Source organism: Ochotona curzoniae, unplaced genomic scaffold (assembly GCF_017591425.1).
Source record: "Ochotona curzoniae isolate NIBS_2020 unplaced genomic scaffold, NIBS_Ocur_1.0 contig_2318, whole genome shotgun sequence".
Lineage (NCBI taxonomy): Eukaryota > Metazoa > Chordata > Mammalia > Lagomorpha > Ochotonidae > Ochotona > Ochotona curzoniae.
This window is the reverse complement of record NW_024465419.1, coordinates 8,563,498-8,584,109: the sequence shown is the minus strand read 5'-3', so window position 1 is coordinate 8,584,109 and position 20,612 is coordinate 8,563,498. Positions and strand designations below refer to the sequence as shown.

General features: G+C 38.2%; 1 protein-coding gene across 2 annotated transcripts in view; it reads left to right on the top strand.

The window, feature by feature from the left end:
• SPIDR (scaffold protein involved in DNA repair) overlaps positions 1 to 20,612 on the top strand; it is a 364,582-nt gene that overhangs the window by 216,505 nt on the left and 127,465 nt on the right. For both annotated transcript variants that reach the window (XM_040972593.1, XM_040972594.1), the window contains 2 exons: positions 7,109 to 7,304; positions 8,868 to 9,118. In XM_040972593.1, coding sequence (XP_040828527.1) covers positions 7,109 to 7,304; positions 8,868 to 9,118 — 447 coding nt within the window. The remainder of the gene's footprint in view (positions 1 to 7,108; positions 7,305 to 8,867; positions 9,119 to 20,612) is intronic.

The window sequence follows — 20,612 nt, the reverse complement described above, 5'->3', positions numbered from 1 at the left end:
ACATATCCACTGGCCTTGCTAATTTATTATATACATAAGCTATTTGAACTAATTTTCAGATCATATGGGTCTAAGAAGTTTTATCTGTGATTAAAATATCAGCCTTCCCACATTATGCTGGATTATACTTTAAATCTCATTCAGATTTTAATTCAGAAATTATGATCTTGTGGATCAAAACTAATGATTACCTTTGTAGTTAGTTACCTTTAGGAAATAAAGAGACTTGTAAATATCTGCGAAGACTGAACAAGATTTCAAAGGTGTATTTACTTTAGAGAATTTGTTAGTCCTGGTGATGTTTGCACAGGGATAAGTAAATATGCTGATCACAAATAATGTGACCATGTCAGATTTGCTGTAGTTTTTCTTCCCTAAGGACAGTAATTTTGTTAGTTTATGTGATTTAAAGTTACAAACTGAACGTTACTGTAATATACTAATAGTGATAAATTATTTCTATTTTAAAGTAATTTACTGATTAACTTGATTCCTTAAAAGTGGCCTTAAACATTGATACAGTTCTAATACTGGCATATTTATCTATAAACTGGCAGATTCTTTATTCTGCTTCATTGGGCTCATATCTTTGTCTCCCCAGATCATTGATCGTGGAAACTTACAAGTTTTGGAATTGGGTAAAATGATTTCCTTTGCTTTGTTCTTTAATATTTTAGCTATTCTACTTCTTTGTCTTTCCACATACTTTTAAAATAAGCTTATGTGTATCTGTGATGTATATCACTATTAGCTTTTGATGGGAATTGCTATAAAATTTAACATTTATGCATATATATATGTATATATATATAAATTCAGGAAGAATTAGCATCTGTTTGATATTGAGTCAATAAATATAATAGGTATATCTTTCCATTTGTTAAGGTTTTCCTTGATTTATTTCATCACTGTTTTGCAACTTGAGCATATAGGTTTTTAAAATTTTTAATTACCACACAATTATATGTATTTATAGGGACAAAGTGATAATTCAGTACAAAAACATAAAAATCTAAATGTATTTTTGCTACATTTACGATGAGATATTTGCTGTTTTAGTTTGCTTTGCTTTGCTTACAGTTTTAAACAGTATTACATTTTTAGAATCGGTGCCCATAAATTCATTGATTATATTTAGAAATAGGCTTAATGGTTGTATACATTAAGTATTGAAACTTTATAAAACTCACTAATTAATTCTAAAAATTATTTTGGAGATTTCCTTGATATTTTCTATGTAAATGATTTTGACAGATTCTTCACAGAGTTCATGAAAATGTAGTACAAAAAACTGCACAGATTTAAAAAAAAATTGTGCCTATAAAAACTTAGCAGGGTGCTAAGATGCAGCACGTTTAGCCACAGGTTGGCCAGCTCCATCCCCTTTCAGAGTCTGTAGTTCTGGCTGCTCTGCTTCAATTACTGAAGCACCTGAAATTGCCATCTGGGTCACAGTTGAAGGACCTGAGTCCCTGCAACCTGAGAAAGCTCAGTGGAGTTCCTGGCTCCCTGCGTCAAGCTGGCCTACCCTCACCGTTGTAGGCATTTGAAGCATGAACTAGTAGTAGTCTGTGTGTCCCTCTGACTCTTTCATTCTACCTTTTACAATGTATTTTTTAAAATATGTACCATATTACAAAAGTAAATCTTTTAATCTCATTTTCATAAACTTTCATGTTCGTGTGTGTGTGTCCTTCTTTCTTTCTACCTTTTAAAATATATTTGTTAAAATTATGTATCATATTACAAAAATAAATCTTTTAATCTCATTTTCCATGGAATTTCTCAAGTGTTGTCATATTCATCCCATTCATCTACAAATAAGAAAAAGTTTTATTTTCTTTTTGATCTGTATGGTGCTTTTTTCTTTCTTTTTGCCTCATTACTCTGGTTATGATTGGTAATGAACAGAATCGAAGGGATAAAGAAAGGAAATTCTTGCCTTGTTTTTTCAGGTAGAAAGCATTAATTATTTCCCCATTAATAATGTTAGTTTTGGGATTTCTGCAGACAATTTTTGTGAAGTTGAAAAAATTTTTTATTTTCAGTTTTCTGTATTTTTAGTTATAAACTGACAACAAATTTTGTTAAATGATTGTTCTGCATTGATTGTTGTAACCACGAATTTTCTTCAACCTTTAACCTGGTGTAATGATTTTTAAATATTGAAAACGCCCTTTATCCTTGGAATTAATTCCACGTGGTCATGTTGTGCAACTCTTTTTAATGCATTAATTCTATTTGCTACTGTTCTATTAAAGATTCTTCTATCTAGACTCTTGAAGTACATTAGTCTGTAGATTTCTTTTTGTATACTGTTTAATATCAGTAATGCTAGCTTTATTAAACAAATTTAGAAGTGTGTCTCCTCTCTGTTTTCTACAATAGGAAAATGTAGAATTGATACTAATCCTTCTGTTCATATTTACTACAGTTCTCCAGCCTAAGTACCTGTATTGGAGATAACTCTCTTTGCATTTTCTTAAGATTTATTATATTTTTATTTGAAAGGCAGAGTTTACAGAGACAAGGAGAAACAAAGACAGAAGCAGAAACAGAAAGAGACATCTTCCATCTGCTGATTTACCCTCCAAATGGCTTCAACAGCCAAAGCTGGGCCTATCTAAAGCCAGGAGCTCTTCCATGTCTCACATGTGGGCACAGGGACCCAAGGACTTTAGCCATCCTCCTCTGCTTTCCCAGTCCATAAACAGAGAGTTGGATGGAAAGTGAAGAATCTGGAACACGAACTAGCACCTTTTGGGGATGTCAGCATTACAGTTAGAGGCTTAGTGTGCTATGCCACAGCACGAGCCCCTTGAAGCAGCTTTTAAATTACAATCTGATTTTCATTTTTCTTAATGGTTATAGGGCTACTCAAATAACCTCATTTATACTGGTAAAATTGTAAATTATTCATTTTGAGAGGTTGTCCATTTTACCTAAGCTGTTAGAATATTTGAGTATGTAGTTTTCCATAGTAGTCCTTTACTAGCCCTGAGATATTTGCAGTATCTGTGGTGATATACCATCTGCTTCATCCTTGATATTGCTAGTCTATATCTTCTGTTTTTCCTATTGTCATTCAATTCATTTAAAAGAACCAGCTCATTGCATTGTTTGCCTCTGTTGATTTCTAGTCATCATGGTATATTTCTGTCAACCTATTCTGCACCTGTTTTACTTTGCTTGTTTCCAGGTTTTCAAGTAGATCTTAGATTATTTATTTGAGACTTCCTCTCTTTTCTAAAATATCCTCTTAGCATTACTTTTGGGCATCTCTCACAATTTTTAAAAATCCCTTCTACTTTTACTTGAAAGCCAGAGTTACACAGAGAGAAGCAGAAAAGATGGTCCATCCGCAGGTTCACTCCCAATTGGCCACAACAGCTGGAGCTGAGCCAGGTGACCCTCACAAATTTTTATAGTAAATTTTGATTATATTAATTTATTTCATTTAAATTTTGTTTTTCACTGGATCTGCATTTTTGGCTCATGGATTGCCCCATGGATACATGAGGATTTTTTTTAATGTGTTTATTTAAGGTAGACTTATATATCTGAAAAAGCAGAATAACCCAGAGAGAAGTCTTTCGCTGGTTCATTATCTAGATTCCACGAACATCCAGGACTGGGCCAGGTTGAAACCAGAAGCCAAGAAATCCAGCTATATGTACCATGTGGGTGACAGGGACTCATGTGCTTGATTGCTTCCTAGGCACATTAGCAAGAAACTGTGTTGGAAGCCAAGGCAGAGGCAGAGCTCACTCCCAGGCACTCGTAAATGGGGTACCAGGTCATTACAGCCTAACCCCTCTGCCACAATACTTGTGCTAGAACAGTGTGGTTTTGTTTCCCAGTGTTCAGAAATGGGTGTGTTATCTTCCCAGTATTGATTTTGATCGATTTTGCTGTGATTAGAGAGCACACTATATATTATTTTAATGCTTTTAAATTTGCTTTTGTTTGTTTTGTGGCCCATAATATGTCATGGGCACCTGAATGTTTTGCTGCATGGGATATACTATCAGTTGGATCATATTGATTGATGGTGGTGCTCTTTCCATTTCTATGCTGATATGCTAAATTGTTCTATAAATGTTGACAGAGGATATTGGAATCTCCAATTCTGTGCACTTATCTAGTTAGATTTCATAACAGTGTTACCTGATATTAATAAGCTTTTGATTTATCCTCACAAGAAAAGTTCTCCCCCATCCTTTTGCTTTTGTCCTGTCTATATCACTATATTTTAAATGGGATCTTTATAAATCTGTATAGATAAATCATAACCTGGAATCCATAATGTAATAGTTTGATACATTAGAAATTAAATCTACCTATTTAGTTTTGCTTTCTATTTCCATTTCTGCTTTCTTTTTTCTGACCTCGTGTGGGTTACTTGTCTTTTTAGAATTTTATTTTAGGTTATTTGTAATGCTTTTTGTATATCCTTTATAGCTATTTTAGTGGTGGTTGTACTAGGCATTATAAGATACGAACATGTGTTAGGTTCTGCTGGGCCATTTTAAGAGTTTCTGTGAAGTGTAGAAACATTGCTTCTTTTAATATTTCCTCTTAAAAAAAAAAAAAAGCTGAAGGCCAGAGTGACAGGGAAAGATTGAGGGAGAGAGATCTTCTATTTGCTGGTTCATTTACCAAATGAAACAGCCAGAACTGCACCAGGCCAAATCCAGGCACCAAGAATTCCATTTAGATCTCCCGAGTAGGTGATAGGCACACAAGCACTTGGGCCATCTTCTGCTGCCTTCACAGGTGCGTTAGCAGAGAGCCGGATCTGAAGTGAAGCAGTTGTACTTGAGACAGTATGTGGGATGCCAGCTTTACAAGCAGTGGCTTAACTGTTATGCCACATGGTGGCCCTTGTTTATGTATTTTTTTTACCTTCCACGTTTACAGTGTTGTCCTCAATATTTCTTCTACATACATCTGAAGCTATATCGGACAGCATTATAATTTTTGTGCCATATCCCCAAAATAACTAGGAAACTGAAGACAATTAAGAAAGGCGACTGTATGAATTATCATCCTATTTCTTATTTCTTTTCGCAGGTTACGAGGCTCTCTTCCTTTTGCATTTCCAACACAAATTTCTATTAACACCAAATTTACTCTTTTTTTTCTGCATTCTGCTATAGAATCTAACCATTACAATTTTTAAACTACTATTTCATCAGGTAATTATAACATTCATGTCCTGTCAGCATTGGTGTTTGTTTTCTATTTTCACTAAGTTGAGGTCCTCCCACTCCCCATGGTTCTACTGTAACAAGAGGTTGTAGATAGAAACCTGGACATTGAGGGTATCGTGAGACTTTGGATCCAGGTGGCGTCATCTGACATTGGTAGAGGGTGGGAAGATGGAGGTTGTTACTGTCTGATAGAGGGAGAAGTCCAGCTTCTCCTGGGAGAGGGAGAAAGTGCTTTCCAGATGTGTGAATTCCAGTTCCCTGAGAGCCTAGCAGGTCTAGGATGCCTTACTGTTCCTCATGTGACCTCCACTGAGGGGCATGAAGGGAGAGCAGTGGCAGAAGTCCTGACATTTCACTAGGCTTCCTCTGGCGCTACCCCAGAGGGCAGGGAGGAAGGAGAATTTGGTTGTTCCTGTCAGGGGAGGTGATCTCTAGACCCCCAGGAAGTCAAGCTGAAAGGGGTACTCATAACAGACCTGCAGGAGTGAACTTGCTCACTGTCCCACCTTCTTTCCCACCACCAACACGTGACCATGGCAGCTCCTCCTCGCTGCCCTGTAGCATTGGAAGCCATGGCTCCTCCATTCATCCTTTACTGCCTGCATGAAGATTCATGGCGTTTGCCTAGACAACAGTCTTGTTTACAAGTTCCTGCCTTGCTAAGCTGCCTCTCCCTTAGTCCTTTGGTTGCAGATAACAGGCTGTTGGGCTGTTTCTGTCTACATCCACTGCTGTTTCCACCTGTAATCAGTGCCTTCAGTTCCAGTGCAGGCAATCTGAGGCAAAATAAAATCTCAGAAACTTGCTTCGTTTGTCCTTCAGGTTCCTAGATCTGCTTCATTCTGCGTTTTTCTCTCCATTTTTCAGTGTCGATTTTGCTTTACTTTATATGCATCTTTCAGTGTCTTTTTTTGGTTTACTTTATATACCTTTTAGTAGTATTCAAAGAAATAGAAAAAATATGTCCACCAAGGCCTCCTGGAATCAGAAGTCCTAATTTTTTTTAATGTTACCATCACCTTCTGTTTTGTTATTGTTATTATTGTTCATTTGTTTTTCTTTGGCTTTTTTTGTTTGTTTGTTATTTGTTTAGATAAGAAAGGACAGAGAACACCCATCTCATTCCTTGGATACCCACAATGCCGGGTCTGGCTGGGGCTAGGAAGCTGGGGATTCAACCCAAGTCTCCCAGAAAGCCAACTACCTGAGCCATTGGTGCTCCCAGGGTCTGCTATTTTGCCACTAAGGAACATGGAACCAGGAGCCAAAGCTGAGTACTGAGCCCAAGTACTCCTGCATAAGATGCTGACATCCTGACATTTTAACCATAAAGCCACATGCCTGCCCATTACCTCTTGTTTATACAGTGGACATTAAGGTTGAAGTGTTTTTTCATTTCGGAGGATTGAGAAGAATAAGGATACCTTTCTCTGCTATATTCACAGACTGTTGCTATTTAAATGGGAGACTTTGCAACACTCTGAGTAGTTTGGAGGGAAGGCAGAAGTTCCTTTGGCATTTAATATCATGTCCTGATTTAACCCTTTGATGATCATGTTCGTGATCCATGCCTGATCCTAAAGAGTCTTGATGCCCTTGTCTGTTTAGTAGGGAAAACCACAAGGAGCTCATAATCAGGGACTTAGATGACAATCTTCTTCCATTCTTTGCTAGCCCTGAAGTTTCACTGAAAAAGGAAAATTGAATTCATTCACACTCACATTTGAATGCTGGAGCAGCACTCCATCATTAGAAGGGGGTGTCACTCAGCAGGTTGGCCTGGTCCTTACTTTCTGAGGCAGATGCTTCAATGAACTTAACATTTCTGATCTTGCCAGAATAACAGGGGAATCTAACATTGAAAATAAAATGCTGAATGTCTTCCTGTCTTCCAGGCAAAAACTGACTGTCCCAAATGGAAGTTGCCCTATTATTCTGAACACTTACTTTTGTCAGAAAGTTGTTCCCAAAGAAGATTCAGAAAAAATTCGAGAAATGCACTGTCTAGACGCAGTACTTCCAAGGAGAAACATCACTTTGGTCCAGATGTATAAAATTAGGAATCTGACAAGTAATTCACCTGAAATACAGGTAACCTCTCACTGACTTAGGAATCCATAGTTGTTAAAAGTATGGGTGACTGGATTTGTAAGGGTTTTGAAGTAGGTTGATCTGGACAACCTACTATTCTTGTCAGCCCTGAAGATATTAAATCAATTTATCATTTATATGTCTTTTATAGCATTTCATCTTTCTAATATGTGTTTTAATATTTATTCTATTTTTAAAAATATATGAAATTTTCTTTGGGGGAAATCCCAGCCTATACAAAATTGTACCACAACTCAAAATTCAAAATAAAAATATATTAAAAATAAATAAATAAATAAATAAATAAATAAAGTGAGGCTGAGAAAGGTAAAAATATATATAATATGAAATTTTCATGTTCTTTATTCTCATCCTGTAATTGAGAATTTTGTGTCAAGGCCTCTTTTATTTGCTTTTTAAAAATATCATGTTTTTCTTTTCCATATTATCTTTATCCTTTGGGACAGAAAGAGCTACATGGCCTTGAGATTAGACACTAGAGGTGGCTATTTGGAATTTTTTGGTTCCTGAGCCATAGTCATCTGCCAAGATGAATTTGCGGAACCACTAAAATTCACTCACAGTAGGCATGATGTGTGCCTTGGGACACTCCTTGTTCTGAGAGTCTGTGTGGCCAGTGCTCTGACCTCAGGCTCATTGGATTACTGGAATCATCACTGAAAAGAATGCTGAGACGACAAATTCGCAGAGGGGAAGTAAGGGGAAAAAGGAGAACTTTCATCTCCTCTTTGTTGCATAAAACCAAGAGAGCCAAACAGACAATCAAAAGAAGGTAAATCAAAAAGTGTCTAGGGAGGATTATTTGAAAATGTGTGTTTTCTAATCAATTTACTTGCAATATTGAAAAGATGACTCAGAGAACATTATTGCTCTAACATGTAGTTGTATCAAGTATGTGATATTAATGTAATGAGATACTTTTGTCTCATGACGATGACAGTGTAGCTGCAGTGTAGCATCATGGTTCATTATGACCTTTGAGGGCAGAGACCCAGCTTCAAATCATGCTTTGGCTGCATTCTGCTGGGAGACCTTTGCCAAGATCTATAGACTTTCCTATTTGTAAAATGGGGACAGCATTATATTATCTACCTCCTTAATTGGTTGTGAGGTAATAAAGAACAAAACTTGGAATATAGGAAGATCTCTTGAGCTCTCTACGAATGTTACTTAGTGGGAGAGAATATTACTGTAAAGGGTTATTGGGAGAACATTCTTTCACTTGTCCTGTTACCTCAGAAAAGAACTTCTTAAATTGCCCTGAGATATTTTACTGGAAGGACTATCTGTGTGTTTCCAAAGATCCAAGCTGGTACCCCACAAATGGGAAGTGCTACACTGTTTGTGTTTTCCTGTCACTTTCCCATTGTCAGCAGAGGTAGTTACCTTGGGAAGTAGAGATCCATACTGCTCACTCTGGTTTATCTTCTGATTCTTTTGATGTAACACCAACACATCCTAAGGTTGCCTAAGAATGTCCTTTTTGGTGTACAGCATGTTGTAAGTCAAACTAAAACCATTCCCTTTGCATGTCTTGACCAGGTTATGTGTAGTGCTGTGGACCCTCTGGGTACAGGCTGGACCCATGGGTATGAAGAAGCAAAGCAGCACCTCACATTTTGTGCCTCCTCAAGAGATTCTCTCCTGGACATGGTGGAAAGCCAAGGAACCTCCCTGTCATCAGGAATGCCAGTCCGAGTGGTGGTACAGAGAGTTTATGCTCTTCATGGCAGAGACAGCATGTGGACCCAGCAGGGGAGCAGCTCAGGGCACACAGACCTTGCTGGAGCTCGGTGAGTAACTAGATACAGGTGTTGGGGAGCTAGGTGTCAGATGGGTGGGAGGGAGGAGAATGCTCCAGGAAGTGAAGTGCTCTGCCCAGAGCAGTTTCTTAGTCTCATCTACCATATAAATAGGTTGTTTTGTTTGCCTTTTTCTGGAATCAAAATTGAATATCCATAGTATGACAAAAGATTGTTATGTACTTATATAAAAAATAGATACTAAAAATTAAATTTGTTGCATTTACTTTTACTTGTAATGGTTCATGTTACTAAAAGTGATACAAATATTTAAAATATTGATATTATCCTAGAAAAAATAGACATGCTTAACCATGCCTTATAATACCTTATTATAAAATTATATGTATACGTATAAATTAAACCTCTGAATAAATAACAGCTAACAGTGGATCTGGGAGTTCTCAGCAGTCTGTATCAGTGATGCCTGATGTTGCCTTCTTCAGTACTATGAATGTTGCACATCTACTCTATCCAGTGTGGTAGCCTCTGGCCACATGTAGCTGTCAAGCCTTTGAAGTATGAATAGTGCCATTAAGGAACTGTGTGTTAAATTTTGTTTCATTTTAATTATCTATGACTTAAGTAACTTCCTAATTTATAGGTTTTCACTGTGGTTAATGATATAGCTATATGTCCACACAAGCAAGGAACAAACTTGTAATGCAAAATTCTTAACTCATATAAGCCATAGAGACTTGTATCTTCTTTTCTGCTGAGATTTAAGTATTATATTGTTATGTTCTTTCAAGTTATAGTAGACACATCATTTACTGGAAAGCTTACTTAAATATAACCCTTTGAAGTTATATTTCTGCTGGTGTAATAGTGCCTTGAAAGCAGTAGGACAACTTTGTATTAGAATAGAAATTGAAAATATAAGTGCCACTTAATCAAGTGAATTAATCTTCTTACCTACAACAAGAAAACACATATTAAAGAAACAATAGTTGATAGCCTGAAGTGTTCTGACTCCATTCTACAGGAACAACAGGAAACCCTTTATGTCAGTTATGAGTCATCTTCAAATAGATGGCACGTTGCTTGAAACTACTATGAATTTCAGAAAAATACTCTTGGGGTCAAGAGCCAAAGAATAATAATTTTGGAATGATGCAAAAAAAAAAAAAAGAAAAGAAAAGAAAAAAAACTTTTCTTTGGGTTTTAATGAATGAAATTCAGTAAATCCATTTTAAGGTCTTCAGTGTGGTTTGCAATTATACACTAGTCTTGTACCCCTTAGATTTAAATCTGCGGTAAATTTGAATGGAATCATCTGAGACAGTTTTGGATTAGACATAGGTTTTTATTTTCCTTGTGTTTTTTCATGCCATGTTTTCAGTATTTATCTCTGGAAAGGAGCATGCTGGTTAACTTGGCACTGAGGTTCTTGATAAACCTACAGCAGCCTAGCACACAGACTACACATTCCCAGAACAGGGTTATAGTGAGGAGTGAGTCACCGTGAGGTGAAAGCGTGATGAAACCGACAACTGCAGTGGCTTCCTTATGAGTAATTACAGTGTGTATCTTGAAGGCTTTCCCCTCGAGTCCTTCAATGGTACTTGTTTTACTTGTTGCACAAAGAGAAGACAATTGGAAGCTAAAGTGTGGTGAATTGCTGCCAACAGTTAGCATTGTGCATGCTTTGGATTTGAGCCTTTGAACATCAGTTGTGACATATCAGTTGAGAATATGCTTGCAATAGACTAGAAGATGAGCAACAAGTTTCAAATATAAGAAGTCAACAATCAGTTATTCAAATGTAGTGATTATGCATTCTACATGTTGCATTCTTCTTTTTCATTAATTAATTAAACACTCTAATTTTGGATTAATGTGAGATACCTGTACAATTTATGAGATACAATGTAATATTTCACATAGATACACATAGCATAAACCAATCACATGAGGCACTTACACAATTACCCGTACCATTTCTATTGTTACAGACCAGAGATGCCCTGCTATTCTAAGGAATAGCAGAGCCTGTTACTGTCAACTTGAATATGTTTTGGTACCCATCATCCAATCTCCCACCATTTCCCTGTCTCTAGTAATACTGTCTCAGATTCATATTCTATATAAGCACATAAGTGTATTTTAACTTCCATCAGTGATGCTTATTTTTCTATGACTTATTTCATGTGAATAATGATCTCTAATCCCAAACATTTTGTTGCAAATTCTGAATTTTGTTCTTTTTATGACTGATATTCTTTGGTATATATGTACCATATTTTCTTCAGTCACCCATTGATGAATATCTGAGTTAATCCTTATCTTGGACATTATGATTAGTGCCACAATAAATGTAGGAATGCAGGTATCTCTTTCATAAGCTTATTTCATTTCCTTTGTATGTGTTCCTAGAAGTAGGTTAGCTTGGTCATATGGTAGATTTATTTTTAGTTTTTTGAGGTACATCCCTACTGTTCTCCATAGTGGTGATGATACAATCTACATTCTAACCTACAGAGTATTAAGGTTTCCTTTCTTTCATGTCCTTGCCAACGTTTATTGATTTTTTGTCTCTTTGATAATACCCATTTTTAGCTAAAGTGAGATGATACCTCACTTGTGGTTTTTAATTTTATTTCCCTAGTGTTAAGTGAATCTAGGCATATTTTGTTGTGTTTACTGGCCATTTGGGTTTTGTTTTTTAAAAAATATCTGATAGAGTCTTTGCCTGAATTAACTAGAATGTTTGTCTTGTTTAATCGTTTTTATCTTGCTATATAGTCTTGATTTTAATCCTTTATCAGATGCATCATTTGTAAATATTTTCTTGTATTCTGTTGCTTATCTCCTCACTCAGGAGATTATCTCTCCAATGTATAGAAGCTTTTTAGTTTTCTTTAAATTCCATCTGTCTATTTTTGCTTGTGTTGCCTATGCTTTTGGCCTTTAGGCAAAAAGTTGCTGCTTATGTTTTCTTCTAGTACTTTCTTAGTTTTAGATCTTACACATTTGATCTATTCATGGTTGATTTTTACACTTGTGCCTGTGGAAATCCAATTTCCCAATACTGTTTAGGTTGTTCTTTCTCTGGAGAGTATTTTCACCGCCCTGGTCAAAGGTAAGTTGGATGTAGGTATATTAGTTCATTTTTGGAATTTCTACTCATGTTCCATTGGCCTTTGTGTCCAATTTTATGCCAATAGTTATGCTATTTTAGTTATAGTGGCTCTCTCTGTGTCATAAAATCTGGTATTGTGATGCCCCCAGCTTTGTTTTTATTGTTGAAGATGGCTTCAGAAATTTAGAATCCTTTATGTTTCCATATGAATTTTAAGATTTTTTTCCCTAATTTCATTGGTGTTTTGAGGAGAATTGCGTTGACTATTAGTTGCTTTGGGTAATATAAACAGTTTAATTTGTATTAATTCTTGCAGTTCATGGACATAAGATGTCTCTCTGGTTGGTTTTTTTTTTTTTTCCCTGTCTTCTTCAATTTCTTTAACTAGCATTTTGTAATTCTTACTGTGGAGATTTCAGATGAGCACCTCCTTTGGCCATATAGTATATACAGGAATTATGAACAAGCAAGTCAATATGACTACCATAAAGAAACACAGTAACACTCGAGTATCAGACTGTGAAAAGGGGAAACTACTGAAATTCCCAATGAAGAATTTAAAAGAATGATTGTAAGGAATCTGACAGGTACGGAAGAATAGACACAGACAGTTAAACAAACCTAAAAAATGATTGAGAAAGTCAGCAGTGAGATATTGAGATTTTGAGAAAGAACCAGAATTACTAGAAATGAATAACTCTGTAAATCAAATAAAAATATGGGTAAAATTCTCAGTAACAGATCAGATCAGGCAGAAAAAGAGCATCTGAAATTGAAGATCGTATGGAACTATCGCCTGGATAAATTAAAAAGAATAAAGGTAGTGTTTGTGATATCTGGAGTATCAAATGAACTGATGTTCAGGGACTCCCTGAAGGAATAGAAAGTTGGAGTTGGTCTAGAAAACCTTTCCGATTCAATAATAGTTGAAAACTTTCCAAGAAATGGATATCCAAGTACAAGAAAAGTCCACTGGTCCTTAAATAGATATTTAGCATAAAAGAATCACTCTACAACACATCACAATCAAACTTTCAAAAACACAACACAAAGAAAGAATTCTAAAACTTGTGAAAGAAGAATAGCAACAATTTTTTGACTTCACCACTTAGAAATGATATTTAGGAGCCAATGCTAAGCCTCTGCCTGCAGAGCCATATAGGTGCTCATTTGAGCCTCAGTGACTTCACTTCTGATCTAGCTCCATGCCAGTGGTTTGGGAAGGCAGGCAAGGAGAGCCAAGTAAGTCCTTGTGCCCCTTTGTGCTCGATTGGGAGACCCAAAAGAAATTCCTGGCTTTGGACCAGTCTAGCTCCAGCTATTGCTGGCTTTTGGAGAGTGAAGCAGCAGATGGAAGATCTCTCTGTCTCTTCTTCTCTTTCTATAACTTTTCCTTTCAAATAAGTAAATCTTTAGAGAGAGAGAAAGAAATGATACTTAAGAGTGTTAGGCATGGAATGATAACTTGCATTGTGAAAATGTGTAAAAGTATAAAACTGAATAGGAAATAACAAAGATTATACAAAACAAATGTGAAAGGGGAGAATGACAAGAAAAAGTGATTATTTATCAAAATAACCTGGAATGTAAATAGACGAAATTCCAGTCAGAAGATGTTAGAAGATGCAGGGTAGCTAATTATGTATTTGACAACATGTTTTGAGGCCTAGAATGTGATCTGTCCTGGCAAATATGCTATGTGCTGGTGAAAACATTGTGTATTCCTCAGCGATGTGGCGGAATGTTGCGTCAGTGAATTGAATCTGTTTGGTGTACTGTATAACTTATCTGTTGATCTTTTTTTTTTTTGGTTAATATTTTTGTCAGGATTAATTAATGAACATTAATGAAAACAGGGTGTTGAAGTCTTTCACTATTATTGTATTGGAGTGTATGTTTCCCTTTATGTGTAACAACATCTGTTTTACAAAATGAAGTGCTTTCTCAGAACCATGTACAACTGCCATGGTCATATCTAGTTGCACTGATCCTTAGTCGTTATGTAGCGACCTCTCTTGTCTCTTACTGTAGTTTTTGTCTTGAAAGCTGATGTATGTAAAGCCCTTCCTGTTTGCTTTTGGTTTCTGCTTACCTGTTTGTGTTTTTCTGTACCTTTCACTTTCAGTCTAAGTGTGTGCCTTCACTGGTGAAGTGAACCTCTTGCAGGCAGTATATTGTTGCTTTTATTTTTCTTTGTGAAGAAGGAGGTGAAGGCTGGGTGCTTCTGTTTGGCCATTTTGGTTCCTCCTGTGTGGTACATTTCTTTGTTTTTTAAAAAAACAATATTTATTTTTATTGAAAAGGCAGATATACAGAAAGAAGGAGAGACAGAGAGAAAGATCTTCCATTTACTGGTTCACTTCCCTAAACAGTCGCAACAGCCGGAGTGAGCCATCTGAAGCCAAGAGCTTCCTCTGAGTCTTCCACACAGGTGCAGGGTCTCAAGCCTTTGGGCCATCCTTGACTGCTTTCCCCAGCCACAAGCAGGGAGCTGGAAAGAAAGTGGAGCAGCTGGGATCAGAACCAGTGCCGATACGGGATCCTGATGCATGCATGGCAATTACATTAGCCACTAGGCTGCCGTACCAGGCTTCTGTGTGGAACATTTCTTACAGAGATATGAAATTGCACAGCTCTAAGGCTAGAGGATATTGTTCCCATTTTTCAGATGCAGCAACTAAGTCTCAAAGAGGTTCTTTCCTGCTGACAAATGGAAAAGCATAAAACATACCAAAAGGACACAGTTGCAGAAACTTTTTGAATCAAGAAAAAGGGAGAACACTGACTTAGAACCAAGCTGTGTTTGGATGAAGGATGACCCAGGAATCAGGTTGTCCTGGAGCATCAAAAGTACAAGTGCCTCACTCCAGAGAGGTTTGGCTCAATTTTATAGGATAATGAATTTATGGAGGTAGAGCCACAGCATTTGATCCTGGGTTTGAAGACAGGAGTACTGAAACAACCTGTGGGAGTGAGATCCAATCATTACTATTTTCTAGATCCATTTGCTGCAATAATAATCAGGCTCCCTGGTTCCAAAATCTAGTTAACAGAGAAGTAGAAATATGGAATTGGTGTGGCTCACAGATTATCAGCTGCTTGCTGCATCAGCATCCTTTACTGAGAATGCAGCAGAAGATGGCCAAGGTATTTGTACCTCTCCACCTAATTTTTTTTTTAAAGATTTATTTTTATGTTTTTATTGAAAAGGCAGATATACAGAGAGGAGAGACAGAGAGGAAGATCTTCCATCCGATGATTCACTCCCCAAGTGAGCGCAACGGGCCGATACTATGCCGATCCGAAGCCAGGAGCCTCTTCCGGGTCTCCCATGCGGGTGCAGGCGGGTGCAGGTTCCCAAAGCTTTGGGCCATCCTCGACTGCTTTCCCAGGCCACAGGCAGGGAGCTGTAAGGGAAGCGGGGCTGCCGGGATTAGAACCAGCGCCCATATGGGATCCCGGGAGTGCTAGGTGAGGACCTTAACCACTTGCGCCACCGTGCCGGGCCCCTCTCCACCTAATTTTAAAGACCAAATTAGTCTCCTGATCCAACCTGGTCCAGACATGGTTCTTGGGAACATTTGGGATCGCACCAGCAGGTAGAAAGAAGCTCAATCTCACTCACTCAGCGTTTCAATTAAAGTTACAAAACAATAAATGAAAAAGAATTATATTTAGTTTGCTGCTAGTGGTTTGCTAATACAGAGAGTAAAAAGTATGTTAAAGTAGCTACCTTAAGGACACATTCAGCTTCCTACATTTCATTTGTTTATTTATCTGAGAGTCACATAGACAGAGCTCACATCCACCAGTTCAATCCCCAGATTCTCACCATCACCAGAGGTGTACCAGGTCAAAGATGGGAGTGAAGGAATCAAATTAAACCTCCCATGTGGTGATAGTAGCTCAATTACCTGAGGCATTTTCACTGCATTCCACGCCTGCTTTGGGAAAAAATCTAGAATCAGTAGCTGGAACCATGAGTTGAACACAGGCACTTTGCTGTGATACATTGGCTTCTGAACTGCTAGCCTAAATGCCCACGCCCTAACAGTGTGCTTTCTGATGTAGAATTTTATATATACACATTTGGCATGTATCAGAGATAGAGTGTTGTTAGGAGATGCAGGCAGATAGCCTAGACAGTCCTGCTCTTCATGCTGCTTTTTTCAGTGTCGGTTTTGTGTTCACAGATGATTCTGTGAGTTACGTGTGGGTCACATTTGCGTTTGTCTTTGACAGATTCGTCAGCAGACCCAGAAGGAGAATTGCGTAAGCAGTAATCTCTTCCAACTAAAGACAGCTTAAGTCTGGTCTCCTCGGAAGGAAGGAATGGAGGACCAAAGAGTAGACAGAGTAAACAAATCAAACAGCTGAGATAGGATATCTAAATCCAGACACATTAATAATTACACTCAGTAATACATGCACTAACCTCCCCAATTAAAACATTTTTGTTCTGGTCAGGTTGGACAAAAACATATAATTCAACTATATGTTGATTACAAAAAAAAAAAACACCTTTAATTGTAAAGGATGGTTTATGAAAGAATAAAAAGCCATTCTGAATGGCTTTTCTTGAGCTCTTGCCATAACCTGCTTTACTGTAAAGAGCTTTCCATCTGTGAACTGAAGTACAATGTTGATTGCTGTGCATCTTTTCTAAAGTACCACCAACTGTCGTGTCAGAAGAAATTAAGAGCTAGGGAAAAATCAATAACTGTGTGTTATAGTAGACTGTCCTGACACAATATTTACCCCGTAATCCCATAGAATAACTGACAGTTCTTGCTGAAATCCTATGAGAGTTTGTTTCTAGCTTTATTTAGCATCTCAGTTGTAGGTGTCGATCTCAGTCTGTTCCCAGTGCTCTGACAGTATCACATCTTTGAAACCAATGAGCTTATTTTCTGATGATGGGCAATCCAATTAGTAGCAATTCTGAAATTAAAGGGAATGGGTTTGAAGACCAGCCAGTCCTGATCAGGGTCAGTTAGGTTTGTTCACAAGGCTCATATGCTCTGAGCTAAGAAACATCAAAAATGGGCTTTGGATTTCAGGAATAAAGAGCGCCCTGTGCATTGATCTCTGGATGACTTCATTTAACTGAAGCTGTTAATGAAAGCATGTCTATAAGTTTTCTCAAGATTTTGTAGGTCAGAGTAACCAATACAAGCTTAAGTTTTATAACTGATTAAAATCAAAAGTAACAAAAGTACAGAAGAAACTCCCTCACCATCAGGCAAGACAATCTGTTTAGATCTCCTACATGTTGTTTTATTATTAAATAAAAGCATGAATTGGAATTTTTTTTTTTTTGGTAACAGAAAAGAGTAAATGAATTCTCTAATGCCTCTCTGTGTCATGCCAGGATCGGTTTAGACCATATTACTGAACTCTAAGTTCCTGCTGATTTCTATTAGTACCTGTCTTTTTCTCCCTCCTGAATTGCTGTCTTTCTTTCTCCTTGTAATGCTGAACTTAGAGACTAATAATTTCATTTTATTCACAAGAGATTCATAGGCCAAGAGACCTAGGTATGCTGTGCTTATAACAAAACCAGACGTTGCCTTCATGATTGTGAAGAGTTGTCATTGGGGCAGAGATGGGAGTCTCACACAAAAGTATCAAAAACAGACATCTTTATGATTGTAAGTTGTCAAAAGTACCCTATTGAGGCAAAAAAAAAAAAAAGAGAGAGAGAAAGATAGCATGGCAAAAGAACAGAGTTTAGAGGAGTCAAGAATGAATATTGTAAGGCAACACTGTTTGACACCTGAAAGATAATGGCCAGATTAAGAGCAAATGGAGGGCCTGGCAGTGTGGCCTAGCAGCTAAAGTCCTTGCCTTGAACCCACCGGGATCCCATATGGGCCATGGTTCTAATCCCGGCAGCTCCACTTCCCATCTAGCTCCCTGCTTGTGGCCTGGGAAAGCAGTCGAGGATGGCCCAAGGCTTTGGAACCCTGCACTCATGTGGGATACCAGGAAGAACTTCCTGGATCCCGGCTTCAGATCGGCATAGCATCGGCCGTTGTGCTCTCTTGGGGAGTGAATCGTCGGACAGAAGATCTTCCTCTCTGTTTCTCCTCCTCTCTGTATATCTGACTTTCCAATAAATAACTCTTTTTAAAAAAAAAAGAGCAGATGGAAGAGAATTGCCCACAGAAGAGAAAAAAACCTTTGGCGGCTCTGATGGAGAAGCCAGTATGGTAGGACACATGGGCCAGTGGAGAGCCCAGACAAGCCAGCCACAGTTATACAAGTCATGTGCAGAAGCATTGGTACTTGCTGGGACTGCCCATGTGCCAAAGAATAAGATGGCTCTGTTGTAAAGGCACTAGTAAAATGAGCATGTCTGATAGAAGCATTCATTGCAGTGGCACAAATCAAGGATGCCTGGCAGAGCCCTGAGTCTCATAAGGAAATGTGAGAAACACACATCTGGATGTGTGAAATGACATGATGGTGGCTTGGGTGTGTATGGGAAATAAAATGGAGGGAAATACCAAGAATGTTCCTCAGCTGAGTTCCTTGGTGAACTAATGGACCATTTTCCAACCCTTTATGACAGCATATTTGGGAGACAGTTTCGAAAATTGAGTTTGGCTTACTTAGTTTGAAATTCCTGATATAGTCAAGAAGAGATGCCATATGGGAAAACTGAACATACAGGTCATACATTCAGAGGATTTTAGATTTGTGGTAAATATTTGGAAATTCTCACCCTGTACCTGATGAGCATATATATTTGTGTATACACTCATTCATTTGCTTATTTCAGCAGATTGTGTGTCCATGGTACTAAGCTCCAAAGACATGCAGTGAAAGATATCCCTATATCCCCCCATCAATGAGCCTTTCTCATTCCAGGGTGTGACTCCCACCTTTATTTTCAGAGATATTCTGTCACAGCTAGTATCTAAAAGGAGGGTCATGCCCAGATGAAGCACATGGCTCCTGGCCTTGGCCTGGCCCAACCCTGGCCATTGTAACCACTTTAGGAGTGAACCAGCAGATAGATCTTTCTTCCATCTGTCTGTATATCTGTCAGTCTATCTCTAACCCCATCCCCATTTTTTTCAAATAAATAAGTAGATAAGTCTTTTTTAAAAGTGAAAATATCATGAATATATCTGTCTAGGGAAATGATAGACAAAAGAAAGAAGTGTGGCATTGAACTCTGTGGTCCTCTCACATTGCACGCTAGTTGGGAAATCCAGCAGAGGAAATGAGGAGGCCCAGTCAGTTACACAGGAGGAAAACCTGTGGGCCTGTGGGGACCTCAGGATGGGGATCAGTGTGTGGACATGCATATGTTGCTGAAGCTTCCAGTCCTGAGTACTATCCCCAGAACTCAGCAAAGCATTCCTGGGTAACTGAACAGCAGGTGTAAGGGAGTGAGGGGGATGGAAGCCAGCCAGGCACAGAATGAGTGGGGGAGATGCCGGGGGAGGGACAGACTTTGTCAGGGAGTGTCTCATTGCCTAGGAGATGAGAATTCCAGATTGAAGTAGAATAACAGGACCACGGTGAAGGCGTTCTATCTCTTCTTTCCAAATGGTACATGTACATAGCCAATCTTTTAAAAGTGCATCAAGGCAGAGTATATGTATAGAGTAAACAGTCTGGAATCAGATTGATTTAGGTGCATTGCTTATTCTACCACTTAGCAGAGAGACTTGGTGTGAAGTGTATTTTCTTTCCTGATACAGACTCATGATGACAATGAGTTGAGATAATGTATGTGAAGAGTCTAGTGTGATGCTTCTCCTATAATAAGTGCTCAGTAAAAGGCACTAAGTGTTTAAAAGTAAGCACAGGAGTGGAGACTTGGCACATCAGGTGAAACACCACTTGGGACACCCATATCCCATGTTGGAGTGCTTGATCTGAGTCCTGGCTACTCAATATTGAGTCCCACCTACTGTTGGTACACACCCAGGGGCAGGTAGTGGCCCAGGTACATGAGTCCCTATCGTGATTAGGTTTGTGTTTGGATGGTGGGGAAAGACTTGTGTCAAGCTTCCTGGATTACTTTTGAAAAGGTGCTCAACTGTGGTGCCTGGAGTCCTCAACCAGGTTGCCTGGTGGGTACAACACCTCTCACTGCTGTGCAGCTTCACTTTTAGGCAGGGCACTGTGCTTTTGAGATAGGACGCGATAGCTTTTCTTCTTCACAGCAGTGACACATTCCTGCCTTTGGTTAAAGAGCCCCGGAAAAAGACAGCTGCCTCATTATACTCAGGATGGTCTCAGTCTTGGTTGCTTATTACCCTTCAACTTTTTCTTATTTCCTCTGAAACAGTCTTGATAATCTTGACAGTGTCTAACAGGGCCATTTTGTCCTGTTTGTTTTCAACTTTGTCTTTCTACTACCAATTCGATTAATGGACCTCCACG